At 43.9% G+C, this 20,366-nt stretch overlaps 1 protein-coding gene across 2 annotated transcripts in view; it reads right to left on the minus strand.

Moving 5' to 3' along the window:
- Window positions 1–5,384: 5,384 nt before the first annotated feature.
- Window positions 5,385–20,366, minus strand: part of Rala (RAS like proto-oncogene A) — a 57,640-nt gene continuing 42,658 nt past the window's right edge. For both annotated transcript variants that reach the window (XM_069998438.1, XM_069998446.1), the window contains exons 3-5: window positions 19,587–19,795; window positions 10,108–10,282; window positions 5,385–7,330 (exon numbers count right to left, since the gene is read on the minus strand). In XM_069998438.1, the coding sequence (XP_069854539.1) occupies window positions 7,208–7,330; window positions 10,108–10,282; window positions 19,587–19,795 (507 nt within the window). In that variant the 3' untranslated portion in view covers window positions 5,385–7,207. The remainder of the gene's footprint in view (window positions 7,331–10,107; window positions 10,283–19,586; window positions 19,796–20,366) is intronic.

Genomic DNA, 20,366 nt, shown 5'->3' on the forward strand with positions numbered 1-20,366 from the left:
AGCAAAAAGAAAAAACCAGAAGTGGCACTGTGGCTCAAGTGGTAGAGTGCTAGCCTTGAGCTGAAGAGCTGAGGGACAGTGCCCAGGCCCAGAGTTCAGGCCCTACGACCGGACCCAAAAAAGAAAAAAATTACTTGAAGATCTCACAATGACTATTTATTAAGTGATTTTATGTTTATTAAATGTATTTATTGAGTACATTTATGTGTTTGGCGCCGTTTGCGGTGGTTTCCTCTAATTCTGAGGACAACTCACTGATGAAGAGCGGGGAGATAGATGGCTGGGAGCCATCTCTCACTGTCTTGCTGTTTCTCAGCAGCTCTGGAAACGACCGATATTTCTGACATGGCCACTTGCTAACTGGGAAATGAGGCATGTTACCTCACATCCAACTCCTGAATGACAGCTGGTCTTTGAAAGACTCCAGATCCAGAGCCATAGGCCTCCAGGGGCTCTGAGGTCCCTCCACTTCGTTTCCATTTTGACAGGTAAGGACACTGGCACCCTAGCAAGGGTGAGTCTGGAGTCTAGGGTCCAAATTTAAAGCTAGAGTTGTTTGTAGATATCATGGTCAGATATCGTTCCCAGGTTCTGCGTCGGGAAAACTGATGGCCAGAGCAGCCTGAGGCTGCTCCAAGGCCGCCATCCTCGCGTTGCCATGGAGATCCGAAGATCCTGGCCATGCCTCCTAGGCGTTGCTATGGAGATCAGGTGGGGCCTGCCCTGGTCTGCGTTCTCCTGTGCTATGCAGAGTGCCGGCATCCAGGATGCAAATTTCCGCTTTTCCGGCTCTAGCGTAGCAGGGCCCGGGGAGGCCGTTGGGGGAGGAGCAAGTGTCTGCTCGCCGTCGTTACGGAAACTTCCCTTCCGGTCTCCAGGGATCACAGCTCTCGCCTCCCTCTCACCCCCTCCACCCCCTTCCCCTCCTTTCTTCCTTTGTCCTGCCTCCAGGGAGCCGGTAGGAAATAGTCACCAATGAATGAGAAGGATTCCAGTGACGTCACCAGTAGTGTGGCAAATTTTGAGGAGTTGGCTTAGAGTTTCGCCAGACATCTGGAGCCTTTGGCCAGGGGTTGGGAAGAACAGGGCAGGGTAAAAGAGAAAATCCTGAGACTCCAGAGTGAGCCTCCAAATGCACCCCTCACCTGTCCCTCCTCCTGAAATCACTTTGGAGCCTGGCAGAATTTTGCTCAGAAAGGATTTGATTTTGCTGAGAGTGGGTTTCGGGCAGGAATGAGAGGTAAGGGTGATGAGAGCTTGTACACACACACACACACACACACACACACACACACACACACACTCACACTTTTTGGGCAGCATTTTTTGGGGTTCGGGCAGGAATGAGAGGTAAGGGTGATGAGAGCTTGTACACACACACACACACTCACACTTTTTGGGCAGCATTTTTTTTTTTTTGGTCGAATCGTGGGGCCTGAACTCTGGGCCTGGGCGCTGTCCCTCAGCTCTTCAGCTCAAGGCTAGCACTCTACCACTTGAGCCACAGCGCCACTTCTGGCTTTTTTCTTTTTGCTTATGTGGTGTTGAGGAATCGAACCCAGGGCCTCAGGCATGCAAGGCAAGCGCTCTACCACTGAGCCACCTTCCCAGCCCCTTGGGCAGCATTTGGGACAGGGTTTAATCGGAGGGAGACCTCCCCAAAGGGGAAGAAGAGGGAAAGGAATCAGCTGGGTGATGTTCCTTCGTAACAAGGCTGGAGTCTCCAAAGCTTGGATTCTTGTTGCTACAATGCTCTACCTTATCTCATGCAGGATGGATATGCAAAGAAGGTAGGCTCTAAATGGCTAAAATCCCATATCTAGTGTTCAAAAACTATTTGTGGTTGGGTGTCAGTGGCTGATACCTGTAATCCTAGCTACTCAAGAGACTGATATCTAAGAACCACAGTTCAAAGCCAGCTTAAGACTGGCTTTATGAGACTCTTTATCTCCAATTAACTACCAAGAAAAAAAAAATCCAGAGGCTGTGGTTCAAGTGGTAGAGTACTACCATTGAGCAAAAAATTTCAGGGACAGCATCCAGGCCCTGAGTTCAAGCCCCAGGACCAGCACAACAACAACAAAAAACCCTGTCTCTATTTCTAGCCAGAATATATACTGATACGATATAATTTAATGGCAATATAATGATTTAAATATATGCCAAGAAAGAGGAAGGAGGGAAGGAAGGAAAGAAGAAAGGGCAGAAGGAAGGAAAGAAGGAAGGGAGGGAGGGAGGGAGGAAAGAAGGCAAGCGGGAAGGGAGGGAGGGAAGGAATAAGGAATGAAGGGAAGGGGAAAATAACTCATGACTGAAGATTTGTAGGTCTGTGATATAGCACTTACTTCACATAATCAAGGTCATAGTTTTCTTAGAACCACACACACAAAAAGTTTTCTCTAGAAAACCTTTGCTGAAGTCATGAATCAGGCATCCCCTCCAATCCTGTGGCTGAAATACACAAAATCGAATCCAATTAGTGGCAAGAGCAATGAGCCATAGCATGTACTCCCTCAACTGGATTCAGCCTTGGGCCTGTCTTCATTGAGAAAAAAGTAAATCCTGAAACAGGCTGGGCTCAGACTAAAAGATCGGGTGATGGAAGAAATAAATTTGGGTAGGAAACCAATGGTGTTTGCCAAAGAGGAACAAAGAGCTTCCATTCCTGGCAAAACTGCTCACTCGCTACATAGCCAGGAAGTAGAGGAGGAAGAGGAAGGGCTGGGGTCCCAAGTTCCCCCTGGAAGACACCCCCCCCTCCAATAACCTAACTTCCTCCTACTAGGCCACATCTAAGGGCTCCATCACCTCCCTGTAACACCATGAAAGGACCAAACCTTTACAACATGAACTTTGTGGGAATATTTAACATCCAAACTCTTGCACTGATTAATCCTCACAAGCTCTAGCAGGTGGAACCTCCAATTGCTCTTTAAAAATGTTTTTTTTGTGGGGCTGGGAAGGTGGCTCAGTGGTAGAGCACTTGCCTTGCATGCCTGAGGCCCTGGGTTCGATTCCTCAGCACCACATAAGGAAAAAGAGTAAAAGCTGGAAGTGGCGCTGTGGTTCAAGTGGTAGAGTGCTAGCCTTGAGCTGAGGGACAGTGCCCAGGCCCAGAGTTCAGGCCCCACGACCGGACCCCCCCCCCAAAAAATGTTTTTTGTAGCTGGATGGCTCACACCTGTAATCCTACTCAGGAGGCTGAGATCTGAGGATTGTAGTTCAAAGCCAGCCTGGGCAGGAAAGTCCGTGAGACTATCGCCAATTAACCACCAGAAAAACCAGAAGTGGTGCTGTGGCTCAAGTGGTAGAGTACTAGCCTTGAGCTGAAGAGTTGAGGGACAGCACCAGACCCCAGAGTTCAAGCCCCATGGCTGGGAGGGGGGAAGAAAAAAAATATTTCTAATTGCTAAGAGCTTGCAGGTACTTAACTACTTCTCCCTTTTTTTTTTTTTTGCTGGTCGTGGGGCCTGATCTCTGGGCCTGGGCTCTGTCCCTTAGCTCTTCAGCTCAAGTCTAGTGCTCTAACACTTGAACCACAGCGCCACTTCTGGTTTTTGTTTTTTGCTTATGTGGTACTGAACCCAGGGCCTCATGCATGCAAGGCAAGCGCTCTACCACTGAGCCACCTTCCCAGTCCCTTAACTACTTCTGATTTAAAAAAAAAATCACACCCTTCTCTCAGATTAACCATGCAAATTATCAGGTGGATAGCCTCTTTAATATCTTAAGCAGACATCAAAAGCTCCCCACCCCATTTCCAGCTCTAGAACTGGTGGAGGGTTACAGACTGAGAATGCAGACAACTGTACCGCCCTCTGCCTGCATCTTCAGGCAGTTGTCTACAACAGTTGCATGCAGAGCTGGAGCCAGACTGGAAATCATTTTGCAGTTAAATAAACATGAAATGAGAGCTGTGGGCTGCCAATGGCAGGCTTGACTCTCTGCTGACACTACAAAGGCATAGTAAGGCCTCACTCCACAGCTGGCTCTGCACAGCTTCCCTCACTCCCAGCCCTTCTGTTTGTGCAGCAACAGCAACACTTACAATCATTCAGAAGAGGTTCCTTGAATGGGTGGGAGACCGTGGCCATCTCCCACCTCAGTGCAGGCTAAATGATTAACTAGTCTGAACCCCACTCAGCATCTCTTCACAGTACAGGGGTTAGGCGTGCAGACTGGGCGGGGGGCTGCCTAGCTCCCAGCTTCCATCCCAGTTAGTTATGACAGCTTTGAAGCCTGGGCTCAGGCTAATCATGTGCACACTGGCAGGTACTAACGCAGGCACCTTTCTCACTGGCTTAAGTACTGAGTATGTACAAACACACTGTTAACTGTAAAATGTGTTTACCACTATTAGGGCGGAAACTAGAATGAGATTCTGATCTCTTTTGTGCTGGACCTTGGTGTTCTCACTTTCCACTCAAGACTGGGGCTTAACCACTTTAGTCATACCTCCACTTCTGGCTTTTTGCTGGTTAATTGAGGATAAATCTCATGGACTTTTCCTGCCTGGGCTGTTTTCCAATCATGATTCTCAGATCTCATCCTCCTTAGTAGGTTAAGATTACAGGGGTGTGCCATGAGAGTTGCAATGATCTGTCAACTCCATTCCTGTCCTTCATCAATGTGTACTTACTTCCTTCAGTTCATCTGAATTATGCCAGTTATAACTGTACTAATTCTAGTACTGCTTACAGGTTAAGGTAGTAATATGAACTAAACCTCAAAATACTGGCTTTGATATTTCATCAGATTGTTTCTAACTCAAGGCTATTTATTCAATTTAATTACTTCCTGTCAGACATTCATTGTGAAAGAGAAAGACTCAGTGAAAAGGTAACATGGTCTCAACCTAAAATTAAATTGTATCTGGCTGTGGTACTGATTAGAAGATAAACATAAAACCTGCCACCTACCCTCCCTAGCCTTGATCAACGTTCACACATTCGTGAATTTTCTGTTTTTTTCCTTGCTGGTTGTTGTGAACTCTGCACTTGGGCGCTGTCCCTCAGCTCTTCAGCTCAAGGCTAGCACCCTACCACTTGAGCCACAGCACCACTTCCAGCTTTTTTTGCTTATGTGGTGCTGAGGAATTGAACCCAGGGCCTCATGCATGCAAGACAAGTGCTCTATCACTAAGCCACCTTCCCAGCCCCTTGTGAATTTTCTGACAGCCTAAATAAAGCATGGTCTCCACACCACTGGGCCTCCCAAAGGAACCTCCCATTTCTGAGTCTTGATTTAAACAGCACCCATCATTAAGTAAATCCATCGTTCCCCAAATAATGTCTCTAGAAGACGAGTTGTCCTTAAATCTGCCATAAAGATGCTCTGGTGGAAAAAGTTGCATAATGTCAATGCCAATTAACAACACACACACATTCTTTTTTTAAAAAGGACATTGTTTATTGGTCTTTAAATGGCTCAAGTTGCAAAGGAAGGAAATTGGGTAGTGGCATCAGCCTAAGACATAGGATGCATCTTTGTCAGTTGGCTTCATAGCACCTCAGTACCCACGAGAGGAAAGGTCTCAAAGCAAAGACACACGGTAGTGGTTAGGACCCCTGGTTCCAGTTTGCAATGCATACAATGGAGGCTGCCGGGCCTGCAGGCCTGCTGTGCACGCTCACAAAGCTGCTCCTGCACACGGCTCAGCCTATGAAAACGGTGACACGAAAGATGCACAGCTCAAACCCTTTAAGAACAAATATCTCACATGACAAGCTGTATGGGGTACTTACAGCTGAGAGCCTAAATAGCCTATTTTTGATCAACTTTACATACACATCTGTTACCCAGAATGCCTGGACACACCTCTGACCTGTTGAAATTAGGATTGAACAACAAAGAAAATGGCTGGTGAATGGACTATTTCAGCTCCATTCCAAAGAGGAAAGAAAAAAATGAATAGTAGTTTGTCTCCCAGTGAAATTATATTCCCAAATAAAGTGCTGGAATTCTTCCAGTGGGAAAGGATACACCATGGTGACGGCTTAAGGTCCGGTCTGTGTGAGCCGAACATGCCTTCTACGCTAATTCCTGTGTCTGACTGCTTATGCTGACCTAAGGAAACTAGCTACAGCATTCTTCACTGTGAACATGAACAGAATTTATGCACTCCTGCTAAGTCTCAGAAACCAAACCATGGGAGCAAGGGGCAAGCAGGAGGCATCCCTAGGGTCCTAGTGCACACTGCATCAGCACTGCAGGACTTTCCTCCAGGGCCCAGCTGCTGGCGATGTAACCCTTAACACTGCACAAGTGATTTCCAGGGAAAACCGAGTTCACCAAACAGAACAGGGCTAAACTTTTGTAGCCAAAGTTTATCTTACAAGCACCTGCTGGCCCTTTATTTTAAACTACCTTCTAGCTTACTAAAAGCAATCAGGTGCTCTGAAACTTGGGTCTTCAAGATCCAGAGTATGGCACACTTTTTCAGTTTGGACAGACTCCTGGCTGACAATACTTTCTCCAGAATCTACCATACAGAAGCTGCAATCCATCTAGGCAAGAAGATAAACTCTGTTACCAGGGCAGCCAGACAAGCAGTGGCCCACACACACACAGATGCAATGGGTCGTTCGCAGTTTCTAAATTAAGGCATATTCAAAAACCTTTGCTTACAAGTTCATACCATTTTTTCTCAGTTAATCACCAGGTAATTAATGCAGACTCACAGATGAATTAACTCTCAGTTTAACAATATGCAATAACCATGCCAGTAACTTTTTCCTCTATATTTTGCATAACAATGGTTTTTAAAAGTGACAGTTCAACTATCATATTCACAATTGTCATTTATCAAGGCAGCAGAAGACCAAGACATTTTTAAATGATATAAAATTTAAGCTTTATCATAAACACTCAAGCAACTGGCCTTTCCTCCCGGCCCCTACCCCATCTCACCTCTTTATTTAACAGTTCAAGACGGAGGGACTGCCAAGAAACAAGCTCACGCTACATTCAGGACTGTGAGAAATGGAGGCAATTATGAAAGGAGTTGAACTCTGCTTCTTGGTGAAGCCACATTAATTTCTTTTTTAAGTGAATTTGACTTTCAGTGCAGTTCCAATTCATGCTTTTAGTGATACATAACAATTTCCAAAATGTTAAAGTAATTTCAGTCAATTGAGCCTTCAAATGGCAATGCTTATAAATTATATTTATTAGTATGGTCAAGATAAGAAAGAAGTTTGGGCTTTGATTATAAAATGCAGCATCTTTCTCTGATTCTCTTGGCTAAACTTTTCCTCTTCTTTTTTCCGTTCTTTTCTTTGCTGTCTTCCATCTTTCTGGCTCGAATTTCCCTCATTAAATCAAAAAATACCTAGAAAGAAGTTAAAAGTTGGGTAAATACAGCAGGCAGACAGTATGAAGTGAAAACCACAGCAGTAAACTGTGGGGGCTCAGTGGTTCAGGCCCTCACACACTAGGCAGGAATGCGCATTGAGCAACATCCCGCTGCCTCACCCAAAGACTTCTAGTTGGGCAGTACAGAACAGAAAGCAGGAAAGCAAGCTCTGAGCTCCTAGTATATACTTCATTAAGTCCTATTTAATAACAACTGTGAGAACTAAATAGCTATTGCGTTTGGACATTTGTTTTCCCCAGACTCATTAAAAAACTTTTAGAAAAAAGAGCCAAGGAAACAGGTACTGTGTGTCTAGGGGCTTGATCTCATGGCCCGGGCACTGTCCTTAGCTTCATCCGCTCAAGGCTGGTACTCTAACACTTGAGCCACAGCTCCACTTCTAGCTTTTTGGTGGTAAATTGTTCAGCGGGGGCCCCAGACCCCAAGGAGCAGCAATGGGAATCTCCAGTCTCGGGGGCAGTCTGGGGGCAGCATGACTGGTGATGGAAAAGCCCTCTAAGGGGTGACATTTGATCCCCATTTGGTTCAGTGACTACCACTGAATACATATTTGTAAGGATGTGTTTTGTTGTGGTTTTTTTTTTTGTAATTTCCAAATTGAATTGTGGAATCAGATTTCGACAGAAGATCCTCGTGTTGCCTTTCTGCTAACATGTGCGCACTTCCTGCTTTTCTACACTCTTGCCAAGAGTGTATGATATGAGGACTATCCCCCTCACTTTCTTTTTTTTTCTGCCAGTTCTGGGGCTTGAGCTCAGGGCCTAGGTGCTGTTCCTGAGCTTCTTTTTTTGCTCAAGGCTAGCATTCTACCACTTGAGCCACAGCTCCACTTCCGGCTTTTTCTGTATATGTGGTCCTGAGGAATCAAACCCAGGACTTCAGGCATTCTACGCAAACACTCTTACCTCTAAGCCACATTCCCAGCTACTGCTAGCTTTTTTGAGTGGTTTATTGGAGATAAGAGTCTCATGGAGGGATTAGGAATATAGCTTAGTGGTAGAGTGCTTGCCTAGCATTCATGAAGCCCTAGGTTTGATTCCTCAGTACCACATAAACAGAAAAGCCCGGAAGTGGTGCTGTAGCTCAAGTGGCAGAGTGTTAGCTTGAGCAAAAGAAGCTCAGGGACAGTGCCCAGACCCTAAGGTCTGGGGGGAAGGGGAGGGGAGAGAGAGGGGAAGAATCTCATGGACTTTTCTGCCCAGGCTGCTTCGAACCCCAATCCTAAGGTCTCAGTCTCCTGAGTAACTGGAATTACAGGTGTGAGTCACCAGCACCTGGCTCTTTTTACTTCTGTCCAGAGACAAGCTAAAAAAGGATAGTCCTGGCCAGATGCCTGTAATCCTAGCTACTCAGGAGGCTGAGACCTTAGTACCAAGGTTCAAAGCCAGACTGGGCAGACAAATTTGAGAAAGTCTTATTCCAACAATGTGTGCTTGTTAAGCTGCACACAAAGCTTAAAAGTAGCCTCTGCAGAGTGTCCCTTTTGGGGAGGAAGTCCCCCAAGCTTTGGACCGCCTCAGCCAAAAGGATGGCTCCCTCAATCCTGAGGGGCTTCCAGCAGTAGATTAAATATTTGGGGAGGCTGCTAGGAACCGGGCTGGGGCTCCACTTGGTCCCAGTAAAGGCCACTTCTGCACAGGGAGGGAGGGGAGAGAGAGAGAGAGATTATTCCCCTTTGCACAGAGGGAAACAGGCTGAAGTTGGTGTGTGAAACAATAGTAATGTGGGGCTGGGAAGGTGGCTCAGTGGTAGAGCGCTTGCCTTGCATGCCTAAGGCCCTGGGTTTGATTCCTCAGCACCACATAAGCAAAAAGAAAAAACCAGAAGTGGTGCTGTGGCTCAAGTGGTAGAGCGCTAGCCTTGAGCTGAAGAGCTGAGGGACAACGCCCAGGCCCAGAGTTCAGGCCCCATGACCGGACCTCCCCCCCCCCAAAAAAAAGAAAAAAAAGAAAAACAATAGTAATGTATCTGGGCTCCTCCATTTTGGGAAGTGCCCGTCTCTTTTGAGAACTTCAAAAATGGGCCAGGTAGGCTCTAGGGGAGAACACTTCAGTGCTGGCATTTGGTACTACAGAAGTCATGGTTTTTTTTGGTCTTGTCATGGGGCCTAAACTCTGGGCCTGGGCACTGTCCCTCAGCTCTTCAGCTCAAGGCTAGTGCTCTACCACTTGAGCCACAGTGCCACTTCCGGCTTTTTTCTTTTTGCTTATGTGGTGCTGAGGAATTGAACCCAGGGCCTCAGGCATGCAAGGCAAGCGCTCTACCACTGAGCCACCTTCCCAGCCCAGAAGTCATGTTTTTGCCAGGCACTGGTAACTCACGCCTATAATCCTAGCTACACAGGAGGCTAAGATATGAGGATCACAGCTCAAAGCCAGTCTGGGCAGGAAAGTCAGTGAGATTCTTGTCTCCAATTAACCACCATAAAAACCGGAAGTGGTGCTGTGGCTCAAGTGGTAGAGCGCTAGCCTTGAGCTGAAGAGCTGAGGGACAGCGCCCAGACCCAGAATTCAAGCCACATGACTGACAAAAAAAAAAAAAAAAAAAGAGCATTCAGCTGCAGTGTCTTGTGTTCTAGGATCTCTTAGAAAGCTAAGAACACGGGAAGTTGGAAAATCCTAACCTGTCATATCTGAGCACTCAAGAACGGTAAAAATCAACACATATTAGTAAGTCTCTACTGGGATCTCACAGATAGACAACAGAGCACAGGGGGTGAGGAGCTGAGGTACCTTGTCAACATTAGCTCGGGTTTTAGCAGATGTTTCCACATAGTTTACATTCCACTGGTCCGCTCTGTTTTTTGCCTCTTCTACAGAAACCTGCCTTTTATCTTCTAGATCCGATTTGTTGCCAACCAGTAGAAATGGAACATTCTCATCTTCTTTTACTCTTAAAATCTGCTCCCTAGTAGCAGAAAATGAGAAAATTTAACATAAACTGTGACATGTTACAATAAAATAGTGCTCAGCCACCTGCAATCATAATTTATTGATAATTATATATGCCTATACAGCAACAAGCTCATCTATTAAGTGGCAAAAAATAAACAGTTCTTCCTTATTGTATCATTAATTATTTCACATTCACTTCAGTAATATTGTATTCTTTTATAGACATATGGTGGTGGTGGTGGTGGCAGCAAAGTTGTCTAGATGGTCTCTCCAGTTCAAGTACAGTCCAGTCTCCCACACTGTGATATGAATGTGGCACACTGAATATATCAATAATGATTATTTTGTTAGTAGTGGGGGATGAGGCCCAGGACCCATGCATGCTAGGCAATTACTCTACCACTGGGCCATGTGTCCCCACCCAAGATTCTTAGTTTACACAAAACATCCTTTTTGTGTTCCAGGAGCTGATCCAGAGCCCCACAGGACTTAGTTTCCTAAGACTCCACCTAGACTTTTCCAGTCTTCAATAACTGACAGTTGTGAAGTACTTGTTAGGTTGTTTGCAGAATGTCTCTCCATTAGGAATCTGTGTAATGTCTTTCTCAGGACCAAACTGTAGTTCTGGGTGGCTGGGGAAGGCCACAGAGGCTGGGAGTATTACTCTTGTACATCAAGTGTCTCATCAAATCATATCAAGGGCCCCTTGAAATATTTTTAAACCAGCCAAAATTGACGAGGAATAGTCTGAGCACATATTCTGCACTTAGAATTTTTTTTTTTTTTGGGTCCGGTTGTGGGGCCTGAACTCTGGGCCTGGGCGCTGTCCCTCAGCTCTTCAGCTCAAGGCTAGTGCTCTACCACTGGAGCCACAGCGCCACTTCCGGCTTTTTTCTTTATGCTTATGTGGTGCTGAGGAATTGAACCCAGGGCCTCATGCATGCAAGGCAAGCGCTCTACCACTGAGCCACCTTCCCAGCCCCTATTCTGCACTTAGATGTAAGTTATATATAGTGAGCTGCCAAAAATGTTAAAACACTGGAACTGCTTTTCCTAATCATGTGACTATAAGCAAACTACTTCTAGGCCTCCTCTATAAAACAGACCAACAATGTCTTCTTTATATGACTGTTATAAGTATTACATGTAACTGCTTATAACCAAATGCCACATATTCAGCAAATGTCAGCTGTTCTTATGATTACCTTCTAGAGGAAGATGCTTATTTTGCCTTTTAAAAATTTTCTTTGCCAGTCCTGGAGCTTGAACTCAGGGCCTGGGCACTGTCCCTGAGTTCCTTTTTGTTCAAGGTTAACACTCTACCACTGGAGCCACAGCGCCACTTCCAGCTTTTTCTGTTTATTTGGTACTGAGGAATTGAACCCAGGGCCTCATGCATGCTAGGCAAGCACAGTACCACTAAACCACATTCCCAGCCCTTATTTTGCTTTTTATTGCAGTACTGAAGATTGAGCCCAGAGCCTAGTACATACTAGCAAGTGCTCTACCACCAAGCTATACCTTCATTCCGCTATACTTTTTTAGAGACCAAGTCTCATGAAGTTGGCTAGGTCAGCCTTGAACTTAGCATATTCAGCCTTCCCAGCAGCTGGAATTATATATGCATACTTTTGTGCCTGAATTTATTTACTTTTAACATCAACAAACAAAAGAAAATATGTAAGTTAGATTTACTATCTTGTTATTTCACATATGCTTTTCCTTTAGAACTATTAAGAGATGCTGAACTACTCTCACTCAGGAGTCTGAGATCTAAGGATTGAGGTTCGAAGTCAGGCCAGGCAGACAAACTCAAGACTCTTATCTCCAATTAGCCAGCAAAAAACTAGAACTGGAGGCATGGCTCAACTAGTACAGCGCTGGCAGCACTGAGTGAAAATAACAAGAATATAAGGCCCTGAGTTCAAGCCCCAGTACAGACATACGTGTACATACATGTGTACACACACACACACACACACACACACACACACACACACAAACACACACACTGAAATTATAGGGACATATTTTATTTGTGCTGATCCTGTGGCTTGAACTCAGGGCCTGAGCACTGTCCCTGAGCTTTTTTGCTCAAGGGTAGTGCTATATCACTTGAGCCATGACTCTATTCCCGCCTACTCTGGCGATTCATTGGAAATAAAGAGACTCACAATCTTTCCTACCTGAGCTGGCTTTGAACGGAATCCTTAGCCCTCAGTTTCCTGAGCAGCTAGAATTACGAACCTGAACCACCAATGCCCAGCTGTGGGAACATATATTTAAAAAAAAAATGAATGAAAAAGAGGTGCTTTTTGTTGCTACTTTTGTTTTCTTCTCTTTTTTGTCTTGTATATTTATCTCTGGGAGGTGTATAAGGGGCAAAGAAATGGAGGGACAACGGGGAACAAATGCAGCAGTGGAACTCACTGGACACTATGTGGAAAATGAACTATACAACTTATGGGTGGGGACAGGAGGGAAAAACTGGAGAGAGGGAAGGCTGACACTGTTCAAAAAGAAATGTAATCTTTATCTGACATGTAACTGTAACCCCTCTGAACATCACCTTTATAATAACAAAGAAAACATTAAAAAATTATAAAAAAAAACCCCAGAACAATGGATAATGTGAATGGCAGGTAAGGAAAATAAACTTGAATTTACCAAGATCTTTTTTTTTTTTTTTTTTTTTTTTGGTCCGGTCGTGGGGCCTGAACTCTGGGCCTGGGTGCTGTCCCTCAGCTCTTCAGCTCAAGGCTAGCGCTCTACCACTTGAGCCACAGCGCCACTTCCAGCTTTTTTCTTTTTGCTTGTGTGGTGCTGAGGAATGAAACCCAGGGCCTCAGGCATGCAAGGCAAGTGCTCTACCACTGAGCCACCTTCCCAGCCCTTACCAAGATCTTATAGAGAGGAATGATGGAGAGTAGAGAGACAGAATGGAAATCATTGTGGCTTATCGTTGACTGGCTTGCTTTATTCTTAGGCAATGCTTCCTGAGCACCACCACCACCTCCATCCACCACCAATAATGTTTTACTAAGTACTCAACATGGGCTAAACCTTGTTTTTTAAATTAATTCATTTATTTTTTGTGGTATTGGGGTTTAACCTCAAGGCCTCGTGCTTGCTAGGCAGGTGCTCTACCATGTGAGGCCATACTCACTACTGTTTTAAGAGTTTTGTATATGCCATCGCATATACTCTACCTCGAACCTATTAAGTTAGCATTATTACTCTTCTTATCCTACCAAGAAAGAAACAGAGGCACACAGAAACTATGTTACTCTGACCTGAAAAATTGATCTTCAAAGAATACACTCAAGTTTTAAATTAGAAATACTGGAGTTCCCCTAATGAGATATCAAAGGGAACAAACCCTGATCAAAGAAGGCTTAGTTCCCTCAGCATGACAAAGAAATCAGGAAAACAATACCTTCTACAATAGCTCCCCACTATCCAATAACAAAAGACCTATTAATTTAACCAAGAAGTAAAAGCTGCTCAAGGCATGACTCAAGTAGTACAGCATCTGCCTTACAAAACAACAAAAATCAGATGTGGTAAGAAGTAAAAGCTCTCTACAATGAAAACTAAACCTTGAAGAAAGAAATTGAAGGCATCAGAATATACAACATCTCCCATGCTCATGGATTGGCAGAATTAATATCATGAAAGTGGCAATACTGACAAAACACATTCTACAGATTCAATACAATCCTTATCAAAGTCAAAGGAATAGAGAAACCAATGTAAAAATTCATATGGAGGCATAGCAAACCCCAAATAAGCAAAGTAATTCATTTTTTTTTACCCGTCATGGGGCCTGAACTCTGGGTCTGGGCGCTGTCCCTCAGCTCTTCAGCACAAGGCTAGTGCTCGACCACTTGAGCCACAGCACCATTCTGATTTCCTGTTGCTTTAATTATTTATTTTTATTTATTTATTTTGTCGGTTGTAGGGCTTGAACTCTGGGCTTGGGCACTGTCCCTAAGCAAAATGTTTTAAACTGTTTAAAGGTTAGAATTAATACTAACAAAGTAAGAGTGACATCTTAGTGCAATGTCACAAGGTTTTCTGTGGCACATGTTAGACAGGTACTCTATCACTTGAGCCGTATGCCTGGCTTTTTGTGCTTTTGTTTGTTTTTGAATCTTGCCCTTTTGTGCTGGCTGACAATCTTCCTACCTCTACCACCAGGTGCTGAGATTCCAGGTGCATACCACATGTGCAGCCTCGTTTGTAGCTTATTTTTGTTACTTTTTATTATTATTAAGGTGATGCCATTCATAAATCAAGTAATGAATACCTTTCTTTTTTGAATTATGTCACCCTTCCTTTGCTTTACACCAGTTTCCTCCTCCTGTCCCTCCCTGCACAGAGATTATATAGTGGTGGTGTACTATCCTAATAGAATGGTCAATGGTTTAAAGGAGAGCCAGTATTGCAACATTGTTAAATTCAGAAATATGAGAGTCCTCAGATTTCAACTGTATGCCAGTGCTGATGACCTGAACAAGTCACTTAACCTCCCTATGTTTCAGTTTCTTCATTAAAAATTGAGAAATATTTTTAAAAAATAATATTTAAGCTGGGCTCTGGTGGCTCATGCCTGTAATCCTAGCTATTCAGGAATCTGAGATATGAGAATCACGGTTCAAAGCCAGTCTGGGCAGGAAAGTCCGTGAGACTCTTATCTCCAATTAACCACCAGAAAACTGGAAGTGGTGCTGTGGCTCAAGTAGTACAGCGCTAGCCTTGAGGTGAAGAGCCGAGGCCGAGGCCTAGGCCTAGGCCCAGAGTTCAAGCCCCCAAACTGAAAAATAAAAATAAAAAAAAATAAGGATTTACTCATTGTTGCATAGCATAGCATAACATAGTTGCTGAGCACTGGTGGCTCATACCAGTATTAACTACACAGAAGGCTGAAATCTGATGAAGTTCAAAGCCAGGAGGAACAGAAAAATCTGAGACACTATCTTCAATTAGCCAGCAAAAAGCTAGAACTGGATGTGTGGCTCAAATGGTGGAGCACAAGTCTTGAGCAAAAATCCAAGTGAGAGCATGAAGTCCTGAGTTCAAGCCCCAGAACTGGCACAAAATAACAAAAACCACAAATAAACAACTAAACCAAATTAAACTAAAAATCAACTGTAGGCATTATCTTCTGTATGACCCAAACCTTTCAAGTGTGTAAGATTCCAGGACAGCTGTACATGTACATCTTAGTGTATGTATTGTGGTGGCATCTACCTCCTGGGTGGTTGTGTGGGGTCACATTACTGCTTAGGAGTCTGGTGGCCAGGTGTTATCATGGCTGTAACTTCATTATCTGATTAGCAATAGGAGTACACTTTCTACCAGCCCATGTGCAGCAAGTTCCCTGGACCAAGACTGTCTGTTCTACCAGGTAAAGACCAGGGACCACACAAGAAGTCATCTGTCATGATTTGTGCTGACTTTTAAAAAATGCTCCTGAGGGCTGGGAAGGTGGCTCAGTGGTAGAGTGCTTGCCTTGCATGCATGAGGCCCTGGGTTCGATTCCTCAGCACCACATAAGCAGAAAAAAGCTGGAAGTGGTACTGTGGCTCAAGTGGTAGGGCAACTAGCCTTGAGCTGAAGAGCTGAGGGACAGTGCCCAAGTGCAGAGTTCAGCCCCTACAGCCGACCAAAAAAAAAAAAAAAAGCTCCCAAGTTCAAAACCCCCTCCAGAGTCATAAAGTGTGCTCTCTGGGTATTTGCATATGTCATGCATAGTTCCAGGATGCTATGATGCTTCCTACCACTTATCTTGTTGTCCTGAAAAAAATGTCAGTATTAGCCAGTATTGCCATTAAACTTATGATTACTTGTGAAAAGGATTTTTACTAATCACAGTATTTTCTCAGAGTTGGCAGCAACAAATTTGCTGTGATTTTCAATCCTGCTGACAGCACTGTCACTACCTGATGCAGGCATTCATGTGGGGTACCACTTGTGGTGCTAAGTGTACAGACTCAGGAATATATTTGTTAATAAACACCTACTAGGGCACTGGCAGGAAGGCAATATCGAAATGACATGGGGCTGATCCTGGATAGCTGGGTCAGAGGTGAGGGGATAATACTCTGTAGAATTATTATGGGTTGGTTGTATTAGGAACTTACTTCCCTGGATGTCAGAGAAAGCAGTGCTATGGTATAACCTTCATATACATTTTGCTTAATTATGTTTCCTTTAAATACAGTTTGGAAGTTATCACAGATTTTAGAATAAAAAAGTCCTCTTAAAATCTGGTTCAAAGGGCTGGGAATATGGCTTAGTGGCAGAGTGGTTGCCTACCATGCATGAAGCCCTGAGTTCCTCAGTACCACATAAGCAGAAAAAGCCGGAAGTGGAGCTGTGACTCAAGTGTAGAGTTCTAGTCTTAAGCAAAAAATGCCCAGGAACAGCACCCAGACCCTGAGTTCAAGCCACAGAATTAGCACCAAAAACAAAAACAAAAAAACAAAACAAACAAACAAAAAAACTAGGTGTTAGTTTCTATAATCTTAGCTACTCAGGAGTCTGATATCTAAGGATCACAGTTTGAGGCCAGCCTAGGCACAATAGTCCCTGAGACATTTTTATCTCTAATAAACTACCCCCCCTCCTCCCCAAAAAAGCCAGAAGTGGAGCTTTGGCTCAATGGTAGAGTGTTAGTCTTTTTTGTTAAATTAAATTTTTATTTTTTTAAATTTAATTTTATTTATTTTACATGCTGTACATAGGGTTACAGTTACTTGAGTAAGACAATGAGTACATTTCTTGTTGAGCATTGTTACCCCCTCCTTTGTTGTTCTCCCACTATACCCCATTCTTCCCCCAAGAGTGCTAGTCTTGAGTGAAAAAATCTCAGGGACAAGCCCCAGGCAGGCAGGCAGGGAGGGAGGGAGGGAGGGAGAGAAAAAGAGAAAAAGAAAAAGGCAGGTAAGCAGGTAGGCAGACAGGCAGGCAGGAAGTTTCTACCATTTTAGTTTTAAGAATGTAAGAGTAGCTGGGCACTGGTGTCGCACACCTGTAATTCTAGCTACTCGGGAGGCTGGGATCTGAGGATCGAGGTTCAAATCCAATCCGACAGAAAAGTCTGTGCCACTCATATCTCCAATTACCCACAAAAAGCCAGAAGCAGAAGTGTGGCTCAAGTGGTAGAGTGCTAGCCTTGAGCACAAAAGCTCAGGGACAATGCCAAGACAATGCCAGAGTTCAAGCCCCAGGACCAGGGAAAAAAAAAAAAAAAGAATGAAAAGAGTATAGTATGATATGGAAATGTGGCAAGTGATCACATATAAATAAAAGCAGTGGTGTTGCAGATGACAGGAAAGGAAAGCTAAGGAGAGGAGAAGCGTTGTGCTGCACTTGGTTAGAGCATGGGGAATGCCTCTGTAACCATTCAGACCTTCTCAGATGCCTTCCCCACTGCTGGTGAGTCACCAGCTGGTTTTATATATGGGAAGTGCAATGCACTGCAGGCACAACAGAAGAATAATGAATCAGCCTTATTTTCTCTAATAGTCATCGTCCAAGATTCTCGTTCATGGCATAAAAATACCTTATTCCTTTGAGATGCCACTTTAGCCTTAGTAACTATGGAGACAAATTTATTCCATCACCTAGAACAGGGCCTGATACATAATAAACTCATGCATTCATTGAACGAATGAATAACTATCAATACTTATATAACCTCCACATTTCCAAGGCTTCCAAGTTCTCAAGAACTTCTGTCCTTTGTACTTTTAACATACAGTATATGAAATGCCTTTCTTACTGAAGTCAACAAATTTCATTTTGCAAATAAATTAGTAAGATGTGTTTCAATAACATGTCTTTTTTGCAAAGATTTAGAATCCTTTAAGTTCTTTTTTTTTTTTTTTTTTTTGGTCAGTCGTGGGGCCTGAACTCTGGGCCTGGGTGCTGTCCCTCAGCTCTTCAGCTCTAGGCTAGCATCCACAACTGGAGACAGAGCACCACTTCCAGCTTTTTCTGCTTATGTGGTGCTGAGGAATTGAACCCAGGACCTCATGCATGCAAGGCAAGAACTCTACCACTGAGCCACTTTCCCAGCCCTCCTTTAAGTTCTTGAGAGTTTCAAGTATACAAAGAAAAAGAATGCCAGCCCTCGTTCAGTGTTTTCTTTTGCTCAACAACTTGAAATGCTGCCTTCTCTCACCTGAAAGTCCTCTTCTCCAAGCTCATCTATTCCTTACAACCCGAAAACACCTCTCATCTGAAAGTCTTCTTCTGAGCTCACCTAGTTCGTGAAGGCTTTTCACCCCTTTCCTCTATAATGATCACTGCCCATGTCTCCTCTTCTGCCCCGAACTTGCTCCCGCTTACATGTCTTGCACATTCAACGAGGTTGTATAATCTTCATTAGAGGATGCATTACACACTCTCCATGTGTCGCTCAACCAAAGAAGATCAGTAATAAAGAAATAAAAATCACAGAAATAACCTCCTTAATTGCATATTTGTCAGAAAACTCAAGAACCTCATTGTGCCAAATTTCTCTTAGATATGCAGAGAGAAACCGATAGCCCACTCACCAAAATTGTTCAAATAGATGTGAGTAAATGAAATATATTGTAAACCCAGCCTAGCGTGCTGGTCTACAGTGAGATTACATGTGTGTTACAGATTCTGTCCATTTCTGAATGGAAACTTCTATTTTAGGAACTCAGGGCACCCACATCGTGAGAAGCAAGGCAAACTGCCTACTAAGCATTACACAGGTGCTGAGGTAGCAATGACTAACAAAGACTTAACATCTAGGGGAGCTCTGATAGGTGACCCAAATACAAATGGCAGTAGTAATCCTTTATTCTAAAGAGAAACCTTTTGGTAATATAATATAAAGGGACTCTGGGTACTCTCAAGCTGCCACAAACTCAAGGTCTGATACGTAAGAGGGCTGGGCAACTGGCTTAGTGATACAGTGCTTGCCTAGCATGCATGAAGTCCTGGATTCAATTCTTCAGTACCACATAAACAGAACAAGCTAGAAGTGTCGCTGTGGCTCAAGTGATAGAGTGCTAGCCTTGAGCAAAAGAAGCTCAGGCCCTGAGTTGAAGCCCTAGGACTGGCCAAAAAAAAAAAAAAAAAAGTAGCTGTAAAATTAGGCAAAATATAAAATATCTATGTGAACACGCGCAGCCCTTGAACAGTCACATGCTTAGAGGCAGTAGAGGTTAGTAAGTGAGAAGCTCCAGTTGTCCACTGTCTTTGGGAAGAACTGTATACTGAAAGCCAGGAGTACACAGTAGGCTGTGAGTAATGGTACCCTCAAACAAACATACCTGAAGTCAGCTGTGGCTGCAAAGGATTCCATCTCTGTAATAGAGAAGACACAGAGGAAGCCCTCCCCACTTCGGAAGTAGTTGTCTCTAATGGCGGCATAATCTTCCTGGCCCGCAGTGTCTAAAATATCGATCTGCACTTCCTCCCCATCCAACACCACCTTCTTCCTGTAGCTGTCAGCTTTGGTAGGCTCATAGTCCTCCACAAACTAGAAGGGGTGAAGAACATATATGCACTTGAAAATTCTTTTACTTTTCAAAACTTATTCTGAAATCATTGCAGATTTGCATGAAGTTGCTCAAATAGTACAGAGGTCCAGTTTCCCCCAGTGGTAAAAACTACATACATTTCTATTTTTATTAATTTCCATATTCATTAGCTGGACTCCTTATATGCAAGAAAGGGGGCTGACAGTACTTCTTGGGTGTTCACAGCTTCAACAGCAGACTTTTCTTTCTTAAGACACTATACATGCAAAAACCATCGCACACATATTTTGTATCAACTTTACAAGATTGCCTTTCTAAATAACTCTAAATATACTTAATGTGTGTGTCCCAGAATTGTGGAAATAACTTTTAAGTAAATACTGAAGCAGCCGCTGAAAAAGTCTTTTTTTTGTTTGTTTGTTTTCTCCCCTGGTCCTAGGGCTTGAACTCTGGTCTGGGTATGGTTCCTGAGCTTTTGTGCTCAAGAATCACCTGAGCCATAGCTCCATTTCTGACTTTTTGGTGACTAGAGATAAGAATGTTCTGAACTTTCCTGCCTGGGCTGGCTTC

Source organism: Dipodomys merriami, unplaced genomic scaffold, assembly GCF_024711535.1.
Source record: "Dipodomys merriami isolate MVZ:Mamm:240054 unplaced genomic scaffold, mDipMer1.0.p SCAF_104, whole genome shotgun sequence".
Classification (NCBI taxonomy): Eukaryota; Metazoa; Chordata; class Mammalia; order Rodentia; family Heteromyidae; genus Dipodomys; species Dipodomys merriami.